The sequence below is a fragment of the Penaeus chinensis genome, chromosome 27, assembly GCF_019202785.1.
Source record: "Penaeus chinensis breed Huanghai No. 1 chromosome 27, ASM1920278v2, whole genome shotgun sequence".
NCBI lineage: Eukaryota > Metazoa > Arthropoda > Malacostraca > Decapoda > Penaeidae > Penaeus > Penaeus chinensis.
Genome location: NC_061845.1, coordinates 27,543,322 through 27,563,866, shown reverse-complemented (window position 1 = coordinate 27,563,866; position 20,545 = coordinate 27,543,322). Strand labels below are relative to the sequence as shown.

General features: G+C 36.8%; 2 protein-coding genes across 3 annotated transcripts; one reads left to right on the top strand and one right to left on the bottom strand.

The window, feature by feature from the left end:
* Positions 1-3,284: 3,284 nt before the first annotated feature.
* On the top strand, positions 3,285-10,245 carry LOC125039603 (T-complex protein 1 subunit beta-like). 2 transcript variants are annotated; one of them, XM_047633733.1, is made up of 10 exons: positions 3,285-3,437; positions 5,720-5,891; positions 6,006-6,112; positions 6,227-6,427; positions 7,362-7,527; positions 7,814-7,953; positions 8,076-8,164; positions 8,389-8,563; positions 9,300-9,477; positions 9,639-10,245. In XM_047633733.1, exons 1-10 carry the CDS (start codon positions 3,435-3,437, stop codon positions 10,013-10,015), a joined length of 1,608 nt encoding a protein of 535 aa, XP_047489689.1. In that variant the 5' UTR covers positions 3,285-3,434; the 3' UTR covers positions 10,016-10,245. The 2 variants fall into 2 exon arrangements, with proteins under 2 accessions (XP_047489689.1, XP_047489688.1); XM_047633732.1 differs by lacking the exon at positions 3,285-3,437 and adding an exon at positions 3,444-3,597.
* A 2,239-nt stretch (positions 10,246-12,484) lies between these two features.
* LOC125039758 (chromatin assembly factor 1 subunit A-B-like) lies at positions 12,485-20,500 on the bottom strand. The gene is made up of 10 exons (XM_047634005.1): positions 19,636-20,500; positions 19,208-19,415; positions 18,435-18,651; positions 17,885-18,066; positions 17,398-17,622; positions 16,769-16,904; positions 15,615-15,800; positions 15,314-15,466; positions 14,718-14,820; positions 12,485-13,414 (listed from the first exon to the last, which is right to left on the bottom strand). Exons 1-10 carry the CDS (start codon positions 20,307-20,309, stop codon positions 12,823-12,825), a joined length of 2,676 nt encoding a protein of 891 aa, XP_047489961.1. The 5' UTR covers positions 20,310-20,500; the 3' UTR covers positions 12,485-12,822.
* Positions 20,501-20,545: the final 45 nt, after the last annotated feature.

Here is a 20,545-nt window from a genome sequence, read left to right as displayed (position 1 = left end):
ATATATAAGAATAATAACTTATCAACAGGACGCAGTGATCTGAAAGTGTCTCCACGGCGGAGATAAACAGTAACGACGTTGCTGCCTTATAACTGTTTCCCGTTTCTCGCATTAAACTCTGGGGGAAAAGACCACGCCTCGGTTGAATGCCGTCTGGGCGAAGATTAGACAAAACACATACCACAGAAGTGAATAGGGGGTATGTTTAAGATTAATTCTGTCACATAATGTCTAATTTAAGGAAACGAAGTAGATGTTACTCATTAACCAGAAAAAACTAAGAGCACAGAATTTATATATATATATATATATATATATATATATATATATATATGTGTGTGTGTGTGTGTGTGTGTGTGTGTGTGTGTGTGTGTATGTGTGTGTGTGCGTGCAATAAGGGACGTTCGTAAATCAAGTTCGGACCGGCATCCTTCAAGGCATCTCTGATATTTCTATATTAACGATTATGTTAACGTAGGCAGCCTATGAAGTGTATGGATTGTTTATCATATATTCTAATTTTGATTGGGTGCGGATGGATGCCTAAGGTTAGGCTGAATTATCTGGAATGAGTCCAGGATTCCAAATTTGGACTGATCTCTTTGGAATGACTCCACAACTACTTAATTTGAACTGAATTTATTTGACATCTCGATTGTGAGTCTAGAGTGATTGAATCTGGCCTGACCTTCGCTGACCTATCAGGAAAGAATCCAGAATTACTGAATTTAATTTGACTTCCGCTGACCCCTAAATTAAGCATCGCTGATCTCCCATGAAAACATACACCTTGAACTTTCTCGAATCTTCCACCCAGGAGACGGTTCTATCCTGGTTTGGTTTCTGGAGGAGGAGGAGTGTCATCGCTGACTATCCCTTCGAAGTGTCATACTCCCCGGCAGGAATCTAGGCTGCGGAAGGTCGCGAGCACACAGTCGGTTGGAGGAGGAGGAGCAGGTCGGGTCAGATGGGCGGTGGCTGCGTTGAGGGCGTGAGGAGAAGGCATCAGGTGATGTCAGGCGGAGTTCACAAGAAAAATGTGTGCATGTGCATATACGTACACACACACACACACACACACACACACACACACACACACACACACACACACACACACACACATATATATATATATATATATATATATATATATATATATTTAAGGGAATGCTTCCAACTATATGCATATCCAAATGAGAAAACATTCATTGCAAAGTCTCAATGCAGTCAGTCTCAATAAGAAAATATAAATATATGTTCTCCTCGTCCTGGAAACTGCTATACATGTAAGCTAAAAGTGTTCGTAAATTATCATGGGACTTGCACGTCAACCAACAATAGATAAAAGGTCTGTACCTTTCACTTGAAAATGCTTGGCTAGTTTTCGAATTAGGTACAAATTAGACTAAACTTAATAGCACTTCTAAAAATCTTACTTGTCCTCCAGATTCCGTAGCATATATTCTTCTCCGTGTTCATTCAAACCACGAAGGTGTCGTGTTATTTTCATCTCGTACGGATTTGATATCGCATGTAATAACGTAATTTCCCCCCGTTTTGTCGACTTAAAAGGTACGGTGCACGAAGAAAGTAAGCGAGAGCAGACAACAGAACATTTTTAAAGATATTTTCGAATTAGTAGCACGCGAAGTTCGTTCAGCTTTGCAGACACGTTAAGCGCGAATGAGGTGAAGGGGACAGGGTAGAAAAAAATAGACGCCACTTAATAAGGGAGGAATAACGCCGTCGCCACAAAGTATCTGGAGAAGGAGCTTAAACCGCGCACTACATGGCGGATCGTTTTTGTAGATGCTGGAGACAGATTATAGAGCTTCTTTTTTTTTTAACGTTAATTACGTTAAATGAGCCCAATTGAAGGCCTCTTCGTAGGTTACTTATGGAGCAGTATCTGGCAATTTTCGTCTTTAAGTGTTTTTCTTTTTTTTATCGAAGCATACGGTTATGTCACAGACCGTTTTCCCAATCAAATTTTCAAAATGAAACAGGTAAAATCAGCCGATTTCTAACCGGTTTTCACAGAAATATTCCGTATGGAATGTTGAAGTGACATTTTTCGGTGCATAACTGTTCATCTTCAGGAACCTGAATTTCTTTTTCTATTGCATATACCTTAAAATTACCCGGGCTCTAAGAAATGAAAAAATATTTTCTTACATCTAACAAGATAGTCACTAACTGTAGATAACATTGCCAGCAATATGAAAGATTTAATAGAATAGAATAGTCAAAAGTATTTTCATTAGCAAATCTGATTCAACAATATAATTACAAGTAAAACAAGATATAACTATTAGAGGTAATTTACTATATACTACATATAAATAACGTTGCAGAATGCAACGTTATTATTTGAAAATATTAAAAATTTTGTAATCAGGGATATTTTACTATTCAATAATCTTACTTGGACGATATCTTAACAAATGATATAGTTTCTCATAAAAAATAAACTATTTTCTATAAAGCTATTCAATCGTTGAAAGAAAACGAATTCTGTTGGTAGACTATAGAAAACTTCTCTAATAATTTTATTCAAGATAAACGCATACATCAGTGATTATATATATAACTTACACTGTACCGTGGATACCCTTTTTAACGATATATATAAACGGACCACATAAAGCACCCATCTGGAGGTGAATTGTGAAGATCAACCCTATGCAATTCAAATAGATATGAAAGGTAGATCAGTAGAAATATCAGACCTAGATAGGGTTTAAGTATTTTATGAAATATCAAGTGGATGTTAAATGTGTAATGCTGTAAATAGCTTTATCTTTTGAGGGGAATGCGATTTATCTTTTATACGCATTACTTTTAAGTTATCGTTATTTGTTTAAGCTACTATAATTGATTTTTTTTATTATTAACAGTATAACGCAAACTGAATACGTAAATATATTACTATTCTGCAAATGAAATGAAGAAAGGAGAATATACCCAATATGAGGCGTGTACATATATCTCTTGTGATTATCTGAATAATTCCTCATTACTGTATGGACATGAGTAGAATCGATTATATTATCGATTGCAAATTAACCGAGTCATGTGCGTTGACTTGACCGGATCGTTCGTGTTAGACAAAGAGAATCTTGAACCGACTTTCCCCCGTTTATATCCATCTATTTACGAGATAAAGCGATACAATTGAATAAAAGAATCCCTTAATATCTACTTCCCAATCAAACAAATCACAAAGATCGGAATCTAGAAGAGATAGAGTTTCTAAATATAGTAAAACAGCTTCTTCCCCAATAAGCTAAAGGCACGACGAGGTCCCGCGAACGCCGCCGAGTCGCCGGATCAACACTCGAAGATTCCCGAAGATTCCTGAATCCCGAGACTCCTCTTCGCCTCAATTAAGAGTCCTTCGCGTCCCCGTCGCTTCCGTCCACGACCTCATCACCATGGTAAGTGTGGCGAAAAGGGCGAATAAGCGACGAAAAGGGGGTGAAAGGGGTTGAAAAGCGAGGAAAAGCGAACACGTGCGACGCCGCCTCGGCTATCGAGCGTGAGTCACAAGGGAGGAAAGACGTGTTCTCGCGAGGTCCAAGTTTTCACATCAAAATGGTAAGGTTTCTCGAGGTTTTGTAGTCGTGAGAGTTATCCTTTTAGCTTATTTCTCGAAGGGTCGTTAAGATAGGGAGCCCGAGAGAGGGTGATATGAGGTGATTTAAGCGAGATTGGAGGTTTGTGAAGCAGGGTGTGGGTGCGAGGGTTTAACAGGGGCGGATATCTCGGGGTTTTGTTTTTTGAGGATTAATGTCATTTCGTGGCGGTTTCAAGCTCGAGTTTTAGGGTTTGTTCAGATCTTAAGAAATCGGCCGGTTCTATTTTATTAGAATTTAGAGGTATGTATTAAAAGAGAGAGAGATCCATGTGTCAAAATCAATTATTAAATGTAGGCGAATGAGAGAATTTTTTGAGGAAACGATAATTCGGAAATAAAAACAAAATAAAAATCCGTAAGTAGAAGTATAGGTTTCCATAAATTCCATAAAATGAGAATGCTTTGGTGTTGAGGGAATGCTTGGAATGTGTACTATTTTTAGCCGTTTGAGTCAGAGGTGAATAGGAGTCATTAGTTCATTAGGGTCGTATATTTCGCCGGTAAATCTAGCAAAACTGCGAGCTTATGATTCGCGTAATTCCATTTTCAGCAATTTGTCTATGATGCTTTTGTAGTTTTAGTCTTAGAGATTAACCATCTAGAGGAATGATGCTAAAAGTAGTTTAAGTGGCTTGACTTAAACATTCACTATAGTTTCTACGTATTCAATGATCCAATGATCATGGGAATAATTTTCCCATGATTTTTTTTGATTTTTTATTATTATCTTTTTTTTTTTTATAATTTCCCTGGTATATTTCCAGCCCTCTTCAACTATCAGAACCTATAGCATTGCTGTAGTTGTTTAGCATTTCTTAAAACTTCTCAAAATGAAAAGGAGTCCCTCTGTACCAGTATTCTCAGCATTTGAAATGTAAGACTTTTAGTGTGAATTGCAATCTTACGGCCTCTCAGCTATTGGGACCAATCTCAGTCACTACCCACATGCAAATGTCATCAAACCTTTTTTTCTTCTTTGTCTTCGTCTTCGTCTTCGTCTTCGTCTTCGTCTTCGTCTTCTTCTTTACTTACTTATTTATTTATTTGTTTATTTATTTACTAACTTGACTCATTGAAAGGTTTGGTTGCTGAAGTGGAGTATAACAGATTGATAAATTACTTTGCTGGAATGAGGCATAAGTTTTTTTCATTGCCTCTAAGCATTCATTTATTCTATTTAATGGTCCACCAGTATATACCATGTTATTTTCCTTTTTATTTCTCTGTAAGTGACTTGATTTGCATTACATTGAGTAGACATTCAGATTTTAATCAAGGGGTGTTGGGGGACAGAGCCGCCTATCAACCCCCCCAAAGGGGAACACCCATTCAAGCCAACTTATATTGTTTAATAAATATTCTGACATTGAGTTGGAGACTTATTGTCTGGTAAGTGCATCCCAACTGTAAAGAATTACCACTGAAGATAAATATTCATTGTGAAAGTTGGTCAGTTGTGAGATTATAAGTTGGGTTACTTTTTGCATACGAGATAAAAAAAGGACCACCACAAGAATTGGAAAAAGTGAAGAGAGACTCCCTAGACCAATGGATTCCAGTGGTCACTAACAATGGGACTATCCTAGGAGTCGATAAATACCTGGGGGTCAATAAAAGATGGGCCATTTGTAGTTTTTGGGTTTAAAAGGTGACATTCATATAAGAAATAAGAAAATTTGAAATATAACTTGCTGATACACATTTTTGATTAATATATGACTAGCTTTTATTGTCTGTTTATTTTCTATTGTGTATATTTTGTTTGTATTTTGTTTTCTATATTTCATGAGAGATATTCACTGGGGGCAAGGGGATAAAGAACAACAGTTTCATAGGGCTTGGTATACAGTTTTTCTCACAGCTGTCTATGGAAAGCAGGGTTTGGTATGCAGTTCTTCACACTAATGTACACAGAAGCTGCACATCTACTTCAGAGATGTTGAGAAATGAAGGATTTAGTGAAGGGGTCAATAGTCTAAAAAGTTTGGGGACCCCTGCCCTTAACTTATGAACTATTGGGAGACTTCAAAAAAACAACTCTACCAAGCCAAAAAATTGACTAATTGCTTTTTTTTTTTGCAGGCTGTCGCACTCAATCCCGTACAGATTATGAAATCTGAGGCCGAGGAGGAGCGCTCTGAAACTGCTCGGCTCTCATCCTTCATTGGTGCCATTGCACTTGGAGAACTGGTGCGCTCCACACTTGGCCCCAGAGGCATGGACAAAATTCTTGTAGCCATGGGCAGAAGTGAAGGTAAATTTAAATATTAGTATTTTGAATATAGTTTTAGTTTTCCAATGTAGTTTACTAATATAATTAACTGTTTTGTATTTATTACGAAATGAAAAACAATGTGCTTCATCTCAGGACAAATCGAAGTCACAAATGACGGTGCTACCATCTTGAGGAACATTGGTGTGGACAATCCAGCAGCCAAGATTTTAGTTGACATCAGCAAGACACAGGATGATGAGGTAGCCTAATTATTCTTAATTTTTTTATTCCTTGTTATCCCAATATCCAACAGTATATATTTTGACATCATAATGCTTTCCAAATCCCTTTTCATGATTTATCTCAATGAACAGGTTGGAGATGGAACAACCTCTGTGGTTGTCTTGGCATCAGAGTTGCTAAGAGAGGCTGAGAAGTTGGTGTCTATGAAGATTCATCCTCAGACCATTATTGCTGGTTACCGCAGGGCCACAGATGTTGCTCGTGAGGCACTAACACAGTCAGCTCAAGATAATTCTGCCAACCCTGAAAAATTTAGGGAAGACCTCCTGAAGGTATGATTTTCTTTTTTTCCTTTCCAAGCAAATGTTTTATTCTTAAAGAATGTGTGAAATATTAATGATAGTTAGAATAAAGATATGATTGTGGCTACATTCTATGGGTCTTTGTCCATACAGCCAAGTTAACACTTAGCACTGCATATGATTGCATTAAATGCTGTAAATATTTATAAAACCCTCTTTGACAAAGATTAGTACTTTCTCAATAATTAGTGTACATTCAAGTGCCATACTGTAAGTTGTGAAATAAATAGAGTTGAGGGTATTGACAATTTCTTTGGGATACAATTCACTGATAAATCATGATGCATCATTTTATTTTGTAATGTGACCCAGTGGTGGATCAGAATCTGAAGTCATAATTTTATCACTTTTTGTTTTATTTGTGGGTTTCAGTATTAAGCTATAAAGACCACTATACTTTCTTTTTTAAAAACTTTATTTTTACAAATTCTATGATCATGTTGTTTTTACACATAAATGGCTCCACTTGTCACCAGTGTCACCAATTAGCCAGTTATGACAACTATTAGTCTCGCCTGTTTGTCCTTTTCCATGATTTTCGAAAATATTTTTTCTTATATTGTCACTACTAATGTCAAGAACATTATAGGAATTATAATGTCAATAATAAAAAAACACCATCAATATTGATTGTAAAAAAAAAAAAATAATAATAATAATAATAATAATAATAATAATTCAAGAAAAGGTGAAAGGGTCACAAGGTCTATTAATTGACTCCTTTGTGGCTAAGAAAAAAAAAAAGAAAAAAGAGAAAAGAAAAAAAACTAACATGAGCGCAGCATTTTCCTGGTGATATTGGGTTAATGCACTGACAGCACAGCATAACTCAGAATTTGGGTGTACTGACCCTTTTTCCACATTGCAATAATTTTTCAATTTAAATATGTTCATTCATTTCCAGATTGCCAAGACCACACTGAGTTCCAAGATTTTGGCTCAACACAAAGATTTCTTCTCCAACTTGGCTGTAGATGCTGTGTTGAGGCTGAAGGGATCAGGCAATCTTGATGCTATCCAGATTATCAAGAAACAGGGTGGCACCTTAGGGGACTCGTTCCTTGATGAAGGTAGTTTTTTTTATTTGTTTTGTGTAGTAAGTGATATTATAAGTATTATTCCTGTAACTTTTTTTTTTTTTTTTTTTTTTTTTTTTTTTTTTTTTTTTTTTCTTCTTCTTCTTCTTCTTCTTCTTCTCTATCCTCCTTGTATCATCAACACCAGGTATGAAAGCTGAATGTTGCATAAGTGAAATAAGATATTTGGCTCTTTAAACCAATTACTAGGCAAACTATTCCTAGTATCTTATTTAATCTTGTACAGTACCTTACACATTACCCTAAATCTATTGTGCAGGCTTCATCCTTGAGAAGAAAATTGGTGTTAATCAGCCCAAGCGCATTGAGAATGCGAAAATTCTGATTGCCAACACACCCATGGACACTGACAAGATTAAGGTGTTCGGTTCAAAGATCTCTGTCGAATCCACAGCTAAGGTAAGCATGTCTTAACGTGGTAATGCATTTTAAGCTAAGGTCTAATTGGATTTGGAGAACATAATTATTTACTATGAAATTATCAACTCTGTGGCATAAATTGTTTTGCATTTTCTTTAAAGGTTGCAGAATTGGAAATTGCTGAGAAGGAAAAGATGAAGTCAAAGGTGCAGAAAATTCTCAAACATGAAATCAATGTATTCATCAACAGGTAAAGGGCTTTTCTGTCTTCCATAGATTTTCTTGAAAGTGCACTTCAACAAGGGAAGGTCTTATTATAGACAAACATGTAATTAGGGTCTCTTGAATAAAAGGTCAGATTAAAATTTACTAATTTGAAATAGAAGTAATTTATTTTAAGAAGTATAAAGAGGATTTTAAATTTTGGCTTCCAAAAATTGCTTCCTTTTAAATGTTTATATTGTGCATTTACAGACAGTTGATCTACAACTATCCTGAACAATTGTTTGCTGATGCTGGAGTGATGGCCATTGAGCATGCAGACTTTGATGGCATTGAGCGTCTGGCTCTTGTGACTGGTGGTGAAATTACCTCAACATTTGACCATCCTGAGTTGGTTAAACTTGGCACATGTGATCTCATTGAAGAGGTAAGTTCTCATTTTATGGTATAAACGACTGTCTGTTTGCCTATATTTGATGTCAAAAGATCATGAGAAATTATAGCATTAATCCCTTGGATCCGGTTGCGTCATGGCAATCACGTCACCAATAATCTGGCCATTAGGCTTACATGAATGGGCGGCAACTTGTAGGCCGGGGTATGCGAGCACGTATGTGTGGTGACAAGACTCTATGCCTCCTATTTGCAGTTATTTCCTCTTTTTATGCAGAAGTGTTTTTAGCTGTTTTGCCATTTTCCAATGTCCATATTTGCCATTTGATTTCATTATCTTTAGAAATAATCTTTTCTTTGCACAAACTCCACAGACTTCTTTCTCTAGGTAATAAACAACTTGGTGCAAGAAAAATATGTAACTATTATTTGTTTTTTTCATATTCAATTTTCCGTAACACAACTTGTGTTGCTGGTCACAGTGCCAGGAATACGATGCTAAACGTGGAAATGGCATCCACTATAAAGCCAGCACTCTTCCAGCCATGGCTCACAGACACTGCATTCCACACTCCTACATTGATGAAAATAATGCAAAATCACTAAATGAATCTTAAAAAAAACAAACTCCCAAGAGATTTGTGCACTTCATTTGTTCATGTGACCTGCCCCTCAAGCCAGATTTTTTCATGACGTGATGGTCACATCAATCAGATCACAAAGAGGTTAAGAGTGGAAGGTGAACTAAATTATTTCATGTCCATTTATAGTGCATCATTGGTGAGGACCGCATGATTCGTCTCAGTGGTGTCCAGTTGGGTGAAGCTTGCACCATTGTGTTGCGAGGTGCCACAAACCAGATCTTGGATGAAGCAGACCGATCACTGCACGATGCACTTTGTGTCCTCACTCAAACAGTGAAGGAGACACGAACAGTATATGGTGGAGGTAAGAGTTTTTAATGTACTGAATTTTAATCAACATCATAATGAAGCCTTTACTAAAGATATTTATATACCTACATGGAAATATTTTATAATATATACAATTGAGTATATTTTTAAAATTATGTGTTTAGACAATAATTTAAATATTTTCTTGATTCACAGGTTGCAGTGAAACCCTCATGGCCAAGGCTGTTATGGATGCTGCTGTCCATATACCTGGTAAGGAAGCCCTTGCAATGGAATCCTTTGCTCGTTCACTCCTTATGATCCCAACCATCATTGCTGACAATGCTGGGTATGATTCAGCCCAGTTGGTATCAGAATTGAGAGCAGCTCATGCTGAGGGCAAAACCACCTTTGGCTTGAATATGGATGAAGGGATTGTAGATTGTATGAATGATGTGGGCATCACAGAAAGTTATCAGGTTAAGAGGCAGGTCATGTTGTCAGCCTCTGAAGCAGCAGAAATGATTCTCAGAGTTGATGACATCATCAAAGCAGCCCCAAGGAAGCGCACAGCAGACCATGGACCTTGTTAGACTAGGTTGTGTCTGTAGGAATTGCTTTAAATACCTTTTAAGAAGTTGAGAAAAAACATCAAGAAATACCCAGTGCTGCCTCCTACTTCATTCTGGAATCTTAAGGAAACTAGGATCAAATCAACTCGGCTAATGCTTAAGATTTAATATTACAGTTTAATGATTGTCAACAAGATATTTAACATGTAACACCTTTTTTTTTTCTAATCACATTAAAAAGAATAAAAAGAGATGTTTTTTTTTTCTTTTGACCCACCCCATATATTTCATGTGGATAACTATTATGCAGGAGTGTGTTAATAAAAAGCTAGAAAATTATATGCCTAATGAAGTATGTGAAGTATGACTTTTTTCATTAGGCATATATTATTTAAACTTTTACTTGAAATAAATTTGTTCAATTTCTAGGGAAAATAAAGAGACATTTGTAAAGTTAATGGCAGGTTTGTCTATTGTGTATATTTTTTTTTTTTTTTTTTTCCTTGCAAATTTACTTCATTCAATACAGACCCCATTCTAATATGTCATGAGTGTCCTTGTGTCAATGATGCAACAAATTTTTATGTTCTCTGGACTTAACAAATACTAGGTATGCTATTCTGATTAAGTGGCATCTTTATCTAAGATTGGATTTATTGTCGACAAACCTGCAAAAACCAGGTAGAAATTTTGTAACTAAGTGCTCTGGGTGTAGTGAGTTTTTCATTCAAACTCCAGAAGGAATTTGAGTCTCAATCAATTGGCCTACAACTGGTATCTTGCAACAGAAATAATCAATCTGAGGGGTTATTTACACTGGCTAATGGTTAAAAGCAAAAATATGTTCTAGACCTCTAAAAGTCATGTTGCACTATAGGAAGGTATTGTAAAGAAAGGGTAGTGAAGGGTGGTTGAGTTAGTTGCTATATGTTAACAATCTAGAGTAATTGTATCGGAAAGGTTAATTGTTAATGGTTAAAAGCAAAATAAAAGTGCTAGACATCTAAGGTCATGTAGCACTATAGTAAATGGTAGTGAAGGTCGGTTGAGTTAGTGAAAGTTGGGCAAAGGAATTGACGAGTAAATGGGTTAAGGTTGGGTAAGGTAATGTATAGGGGTTAGATCAAGTGAAGGATGTATATGCATTTGAGGAATGAAAACAGGTTGTCAAAGCAGAAAGTGTGAGAAGTTGTGGGAGGGATCACAAAAAATCGATCCCATTTTGGCTGGGCTAAATAGATTATTTAAGAATTTTGTAGAGATGGGGGTAGCAGAAGGACAGGGGCATGTGGAAGAGGGAGTAGTGTTGAGGGAGGTAGTGTTATGGGGAGGTGGACAATAAGGTTGTAAGGTAGTAATAAGGGAGGATGGAGTAGTTGATGAAGAAGGTTGTGGGGGTACAGTTGTTGAAGTTGAGCATGTTGGGAGTAAAAATGTCTCCTGGGGTGTTGATTAGGGTGGATACTGTACTAGTCGGCATAGAGGAGGGGGTATTAGTGGTGTTCAGAGCCGTGGTCAAAGGAGAGCCTGGGGTCAGAGAATCGGGCGAGTTTGAATTGGTGGAGCTATTTGATGAAGAAGCAAGCCTCATTGCCTCTAATAATGGTATGGTTAATGGTTAATGGTTATTCATTGTTGGCCATGATAAGCCTGGAGTATGTTGGGGAGAGAAACGTTCCACCCCTCAGGGTCGCTTGAGGGGTAAGGGCTAGACAACTAAAGCAGGGGAATACCGTGCCCATGGCTCCCTCAGGCCGTTCAGGACTGGCACAAAGTCAGCCTTTCATCCTTTCAGCACGGCTCTCACACCTTAGGAAGTGGATAGTAGAAGGGGTTGGTGAAGGGACAGAAAGGAAAAAGTAGGAGGGGGAAAAAAAGGACCATGCAAAATTTGTTGAGTCGAGGGCCGAGTCCCAAGGTTAGGGAGTTCCCCATCATTGTGTCCCAGTCTCCGCTTCCTAAGCCCCCCCACGACAACAACGGGCAAGGGATTGGGGGGGTTGGAAAGGTTAAGGATGAGTAAAGGAGTTGATGAGTGAATGGATTAAGGTAGGATTAGGTAAGGGGGACTAGATCAAGTGAAAAGTTTGTATCATCTGAGGAAGAACAGGTTGTCAAAGCAGAAAGTGTGGGATTCCATAAGGATATATGATACGTTGGGAGGTCAGTGAATAGAGGATGGGTGGGTTATGGGCTGCAGCAAAGTATGGACAGGACAACAGAATGTGTGGAACTGGAAGAGGACACTACATAAGGAACATTAGATAGGAGTGTGTTACATGGGTGTGGCTGATACATATGTGGGTAAGAGCCCTCTCCCAATGTCCGTTCCAATGAAATAGAGCTGACCAGGAGATTGATAGTTTAACAGTATGTAATTTATTAGTGCAAAGATTTGACCAGAAATATTGTCATCTGGGATAAAGGTCTTAAAGTAGGGGGTACTAAGCCTTGGCTGGAATACATGAGAAAGGTTTAAGAAAACTAATATTCTTTTTTACAATAATTGTATTAAAAATGGAAACTATATACTATATATTAGGTATATCTAATTTTTTCAGAGTAAATTCAATCATATTGCAGTTTGATTCTACAGAAAAGGATTAAGTAACTGATTCTGCTACTTCATTAAAAATTCCATGAAAAATATAAACACTGGAGAATTTTAAATACTTATTTAACAAATAGCTCCCACAAAAAAATGGTTCTTATTTTTATTGTAATTACCATAAACTTTAAAATAGCAATATATTGAGAAAACCAAATAAAATTATAAAATATCCCTTAAAACATACTATAGGTTAGTGCCAAATATAAAAATAATAAAGCTAATCTAATGTTATGCACTGAATGTCGTCGTCATCATCATTTTTAGGATCCGGCTCACTGGTCTTTTCACTGGATTTGTCTTTTGTTGAATCTGACTTAGTGGGCGCGGGCGATTTTTCTGCATTCTTCTTAAAGAAGGACACAAAGGATGCTTTCTGGGCATCTGTTATCTCTTGATTGCGTGGAACAGAGAAGAGAGCCACTTTTTTCTTTGGCTGTCCAGGAGTCCCTGATTTTCCTGACGGCGTTTCCCCTGTGCTGTTGGGAGGACTCTCGGCACTTCTACTTGGAGTCACTGGTGCAGGCGATGCGCTGCTTGGAGATCCTTCACTTGACTTCAAGGTTTGAGGTGTTGTAGCTGGTGTAGAGGTAGGGGAGGTGTTTGCTGAGGATGGGGTTGTTGGTAGTTTCTTGGTGAATGCTGTGATGGGAGTCAGTTTTCCAGCCTTGTTGGATTTGCTGTCTTCCATGGTATCTGGGTCTTCAAAATTCACCTCCCGCTTTTCCTTAGGTTTATTAATAAAATTCCAAGAATTTGGCACAGTTATATCCGGAACACCATGCTCTTCTCGCACTTGCTTTGAGACATACCTAAAAAATAACAACAATGATAATAAAATTCCCATTAAATATTGCAATACTATACATGAAAATAGATAGAAAACACTAACTCAAACTATATCAAAGAATAAACTGACACTAACATATACAGACAATAAGATGTCAATGGATTTGTACATATATAGCTGCATACAGAGATGTATATATGTGAGGGGGGGTGTGTGCGTACAGCTGGCCGAATAAATTAACAGCCACCCAAGGTTAACAAACTGGGATTTGATCAGGGAACACTAAGTGCATTCAAGTCTAACAATACAAGCCCTGTTGTTAAATAAGCAATATAAAAAAAAGTAAGAAAAGTTTACCATTCATATTTTAATGTTTAAAATAAATTGCATGAGAAGTATATGATGAATGGCTAATGGTTAAAACAAATAAATATGCTAGACTTCATCATTGTTGCACGTTAATGCCCTTACTTAACTATACTTCTCATAGCCTACACTAGCTTAAGGATAAAAATTATTAATAATAATGATGATAATGACATCAAATGAAATAAACATAATTAACTGATATACAACATAACCATCTGTTGCCTTTGTTTGCCTTTGCATTTGCATACCGATTCTTGTTTTGATGGGATAGTTTGCAAGTCAGAAGAATGGAAAAATAATATCAATATGTTTATTTGTTCTCCCTTGTTCAGGCATGAAGTATTTGTGTAACATATATAATCAAACTATATGTAATCAGGCGCCTTCAGCAGTTTTGAAGAAAACTTCTGATATTCCCCTGCCAAAACCAAAAAGTGCAGGCAAACGTGATGTTACTTCACACCAAAAAGATGAAACCTCTCAAAATTATATATACTTTATAAATAAATTACCATGCAGTGTCATGTAATATTATTGGAAATATAGCCAAAGACAATTATGTTATATTTACACACACACACACACTTGTATTTAGTTCATTTATCTATATCTTAATTTTAGAATATTCATCTTTTAGCAAGTGTAGGCTGTAATGAGTAGAAGTGAAGGGCATTAACATTCAATTTAAAAAATAAAAACCTGAAATAGGCTTTCTTGTATAATTATTAAAACATGTGACAAAATTTGCTTAGACCTCTGTTTAACATTGTTTATTGTACAACAAGGTCTACAGTGTTATATTAGAACGGATCACAGTGTTACCTAATAAAATCCCAGCTCGATAAAATTAGGGTGTCTGCAAACTTATTCAGCCAGCTGTACAGATCAACCCAGTGAGAAACTGTACACATGAATACATGTTTGTATCTACCAAGACAAAGACTTGAGATACATACCACATCATGACCTTGTTGAAGGGGCCTTCCTCTGGACATTTACGCCAGTGGCCCAGTTCCTGAATTTTGGATTCCACTTTTTTCCGAGCCAAAAACATGTTGGCTGAAATGTCAAAGTAATATTGGTTAGCAGTTTTATTTTTTATCACAGAATAACATTACATAGCAAAACGTCATGATAATTGATGCTGTCACTGATGATAACTAACAGATGACAATAAATGACAGGATGCAGGATGCTGCTATGCAGAGAGGAATACTCAAGTATGAGAAGGAAGCATATGAATAAAATGAAAGTACACAAATGTAAGGGATGGAGGAATCAAAGAAAGAAAGAAAGAAATGGAGGATGGGAAAGAATGGAATTGGGAAGAGTGGAAAAGTGAACAAGCAACTGTGTACAAAGGAGGGAAAACTTGAAGAACGAGGAAGAACTTAAGTAACAATGAATAAAACTACAAAGATATAAACAATGGAAAAATTACCAGGTGGAGGAGGTGGAGGAGAAAATTGCAAATGGATTTAGTAAGTAGGAGGACAAGGAAGTGAAATGAAAAACTAGGAAAATTAAACTCTAAACCATAACATTGACTCACCTTGAACAGGAGAAGAAAGCATTGGAATGCCCTCTAACTGTTCCTCTACCAGTTCTCCTGCTTGCAGTTTTCGCCAAAAGTCAGAAAACTCACGGGAAAGGAAAACCTTCCCATTGCGATTTCCATGGACGAGCTTGATGAGAGCAGGCACAGCTGTAATGAATAGGATTATAAGATTTGATAAATGAATGATGTAAAGCAGAAAACAAGATATCTATATTGGTGTACCATTTATATACTTGCTAATAAGATTTGATTTATTATTCCAAAAAATAAACAATGATAAAGCAGAAAAACTCACCTTCTTCAGGGAAAGTTTTGCAGAACTTTTTAGTATTTCCTTTGTCTTCAGCTGACCCATCATCATCATCTTTCTGTTCCTTTGCGTCCTTTGGAATTACTCCACCATGACGAGTACCAATGGGAAGGCTGGTTCCTAAGCTCACTGCTTTGTGTGGATTCAGGATCTTCAGGAGTTGATTGAAAGCTACAGAGAAAATAAAATGTATATCTTAACACACACAGTTAAAAGAAAGACAGACAGCTAGTTTGTTAAAATTGAGAGAGCCCCTGCCCAAGATGTAAGGGTAAGCATAAACATAGAAATAACCACATGTGTGCATGGTACTTATAAAGACAGGCTTCACCACCATGCAATGGCAGATTTTATAATCAAATTTTATTGCTATCTATATATCTTTAGAGAATTGTGTACTAGTTTTAGAAAAATAACTAAAATTGAAAATTGGTTAGCCATGGCAACTAGTCAGGGGCTCATTTTGGCTGACAGATAGCAGGTTTGAAGACTTAAAATACCTACATTGATCCCTTAATTCTGAATGACTTTATTTGAATGTACTTTTCCTAAAATCTTTAACCATTGGAACCAGGTGAAATAGCCATACCATCATGAAAAATTCAGCTGACAGCCAGAATGATTTTCCATGAAGGCACAAAGCTCTTTGAGGAAGAATAGATTCAGTAGGCATTTATTCAGGAATGGTCTCTTCCATCAGTAAACAGGGGTGGAATATGCTAACCATAAGATATGGCAAGATGAGTGCTGGTTCCTTAGAGGATATTATTTCTATGATCAGGATATCCTATTCCTGCCTGCTGCAACCAGCGGCACAGGATTACAGATAACAAAACAATACTAAAATGTAAAAAAATTAAATATAAAAAAGAATAAAAACAATAATTCTACTTAATGTTATTGTTAAAGCACAGGGTAGCAAACTACCTAGAGATAATATGGAGTCTGCTCAACAAAAAGTCTACTAACATCTTGATTTAGCAAAACATATGACACCAGACCTTGGAATCGATGTAGAAAAAGAAACACTACAAAAGGGAGGCAAGGATCCCTTATACCACCCAAGTGTTCATGTGTGGCTGAGCTAATAAGCCACAAACCTGGGAGACTCATCACTCAACCACTCTTAGAAAAGTTACCTGGATTATTGTTTGCATCTGCCATCCATAAAGAACCAATAACACGGGGCTTCAGATGCTTTGTCTTCTTTTTCATTTCCTCTTCAAATTCTGCTTGTTTTTGTTTCAGCTGCTCTTTGTGTTTGCTTCCATCATCCTGTAATTAACATATCAGACAATCTTATATATATAATAAGAATGATGGTTAAGAGAAATATAAAAACTGAGGTTACTGAGTTACAATTAAAAGCAAGTATGTAATTAAAGTCAAGTCTACTGTTTCTTCACCTCCATTCATAAGGACAGAGAAGGAGTGTAAATATCATTTTTGAAGTCCACAAAAAAGGATTACAATTCCAGTTAACTGCAGAAATTACTCTCATTATATAGGGTAAGCTGGGTAGCATATAGCAGAAAACAATACGAGAGTGCACTACAGCAGTGCCTAACAGAGTTCAGATAATCCATGCAGTGTTTAAAAACCATGTTCTCATTAAAACAAGCACAAGATTTATCAACTTGTGCATATCAACCAATGAAAACAGATAGCTTTAAGAACATGTGTAAAACAAAAACAAAAAAAAATAAAGGTAGCTGATTAACAAAAGTAAATATTTCCAACTTCAAAAAACATCACATTCAAGCCTCACCTCTTCCTGCCCATTCTCTTCCTCTTCCTCTTGGTCAGACTTGCCCTCATCATCCGAGAGGTAGCCATGAGGGACAAAGAAGTCATTATCAACTTCATACTGATCTCCCCCCTCTTCCTCTTTCTCCTCTTCCTCTTTCTCCTCTCCCTCAGAGTCACTCAGGCTCTCTCCCGTTTCTTCTTCCTCCCAATCGTCGTCACTGTCGTACTCATAGTTGAGAATATCCTGGAATTTTTTGTTTTAAAATTTTAATGAAAATCTTAATGCAATGATCATTAACAGTGGCAAATTTTGAAAATATCTTTAATACAAACATGAAGTTAACCACAACGAATGTTTTCATAACTTATATATATTCATGACAAGCCCTAACAAGACCAAGTAAATATGTTGTCTTGCTAAGAACAAGGAGAAAATGAGGAAAAAGAAAAACATAAACAAGGAAAAATCACTGATCAAGGAGGGGAAAAACAAAGGGTAATCTCACATCTCTAGCAAAAGGCCGTCGTGCACAGATGTTTTGGCTCTTCTTGCTCCAGGTTCCCCAATATGCTGGTCTGCGATTTTCACAAAACTGTAGCAGCTTGGCCTTAACTGTCTTGCTATTCAGATCTGGTTCTGCTTCCTGAACCATTGAATCTCCTGCATCCATATCCCCGTCTTCATCCTCTGCAATTTTGAGTAAACAAAGGGTCATTTTCATAAAATAATTTCATTATCTATTTCACAGGAAAACAATTTTTAACCCATTATTTTTCTCCTATAAAAAATTTATAGGAAAAAGCCTAGAGAAGAAATTGTATGAATAAAGAAAGAAAGAAAAAAAGCAATGCAAAGACAAATGGGAAAAAAACAGAAAAAAAAAACCTATACAAGTATAAGTCACAAAAACAACAACTACAACAATCATAATCATAATAATAATAATAATAATAATAATAATAGCATAGAAAAACCTATACTCCTTCAATTTTGCTAGCTATTTTAAAACATCCCGTTAAATTTGAAAATCTAAGAACAGTAAATCACAAACATACCAATAATTTCAATATCATCATCGACTTCTTCCTTCTTGTTCTCAAAAGGCCAAGTGCGTTGAAATTTGCAAGGTGCATAAGTTCCCATTTTGAGAACAGTCAAGTAGGTTTCAGATGAATCTTTTGTTTGTTTGGTTAAATACTCAATAAGAGATGTCCGGCGCTCCTCTGTGAAATTTGTACGCACTAATGGAGCAAGCTGCATGTCTTCCTTTACCTGAATCAAAACAAATGATCAAAAGATGAGCTCCTGCAGTTGTTGTATATACTGGCAAGGAAACTGGTTTTCCAATTATAAGCACTTATGACATTCAGTTTTTCAGATTTTCTTTTCTTCTAAATATTAATGGCACACAGTTTACTATGAAAAGATGTTCTAATTATGCACATAATGATACTGCAAATTAAAGCTGCGGGTGGGTTGGCCACTACAACTTTGACCCTATCATGAAGGCAGTCAAACCAAGAGGCTAAGCAGGCAAGAACCTTGAAACTACAAAGCCAGCACTCTACCACTGCATTTATGTCCCCTTTATGCAAATAACACAACAAGGATTCAATCCCAGGAGCATGAGGGCTGGAGTCCAATGCTTAAATCACTGGACCATCCCAGCTGTTGTAATAGTAGCTATAAGCTCAGTATATGCTGGTTTCCCAATCACAAAGATCCCTGGTTAATGCCCAGTAAGGGGATGACTTCACGGCTGTTCAGCAAGATGACCTATCCACAATATACGAATGATATATATAACAAAAAAAATGTGGAAATTTACCCTAAATTCCTTGAAGTTCCCATTGCTGCTCTTTTCCTCAGCCTCCTCTGGGTCTCTCTTCTTGGCAACAAAGAAACTGGCAAACTTGTTCTTCAGTTTGTCTTTCTGCTTTTGTTTTTCTTCCTGTGCTAGCCGTGCCTCCTCTTCTCTTATCATCCTCTCAACTTCTTTTAACTGCTGTTCCTCTTCTTTCTTCAGTTTTTTTGCTCTGAAATTTCAAGTATATTAATGCGTGCAAAACATACAGACAACACAAAGTTACATCATCTAGTCACAATCTCAACTATATCACAACTAGTGAATATTTTGCTCATAAAAACTTCAATTCTTGATAAAGATAGATTTTACCCAGTACAGATTATCCTTATCATGAACACACCATAATTTCAGACAAAATATGAACATGTTACTCATCAAGAAAAACTTACTCAATTTCTTCTTGTCTCTTCCTTTTCAGCTCCTCTTTGGCCCTCTCCTTCTCCTCTTTTGCTTTCTGCCTCTCTTCCTCTTTTTGCTTCCTGAGCCTCTCCTTCTCAGCCAGTTCCTCCAGCTTTTTCTTCTCCCTTTCTTTCCTCAACCTCTCTCTCTCATCCCTCTTTTGCTGCCTCTCTGCTTCCTTTGCCAGTTGCTTTGGAGTGAGCTTCTTTGCCATTTGCACACTGACCGGAGTTTTCGGCTCCGAAGACTTGGAAACCTCAAGCTTATCAGAGCTTTTAGATGACGCAACCGGCGAGGTGTTGGCTGAACCTGTGCCTTCACTCTTAGAGGATCCACTGGCATCCAAGTCGATTTCCATCTCCTCTGTGCTCTCACATCCTTCGTCGTCTTCTTCCTCCTCTTCATTGATTTCTTTTCCTTCCTCATCTTCTTTCTCTTCCATGTTCTCACTTCCTTCCTCATCTTCTTTTTCTTCCTTGTTCTCATTTCCTTCATTTTCATCCTTTTCTTCCTTGATGGAATCACTGTCTCCATCATCTGTTTTCTTTTTCATCTCAACTTCCTCTTCTTTTTTGTCTGTTTTGTCATCTGTTTGTACTTCTTCTTTGCTAGCCTTTCTGGATTCTACTTTGGTTCCTATTTCCTGGCCCTTCTTTTTCTGCATTTTTCCTCCCTTTTCAACACCTTTCTCTTCACTTTCTGGATTCTCCTTTGGTTCGGTCTCATTTGTTTTCTTCACTTCTACCTCCTCTTTCTTTTCTAAAACTAATTTGCTCTCAGTCTTTTCTTTCTTATCTTTAGTCTGCTTTTCTTCAGTTTCTTTCTTATCTTTAGTCTGCTTTTCTTCAGTTTCTTTCTTATCTTTAGTCTGCTTTTCTTCAGTTTCTTTCTTATCTTTAG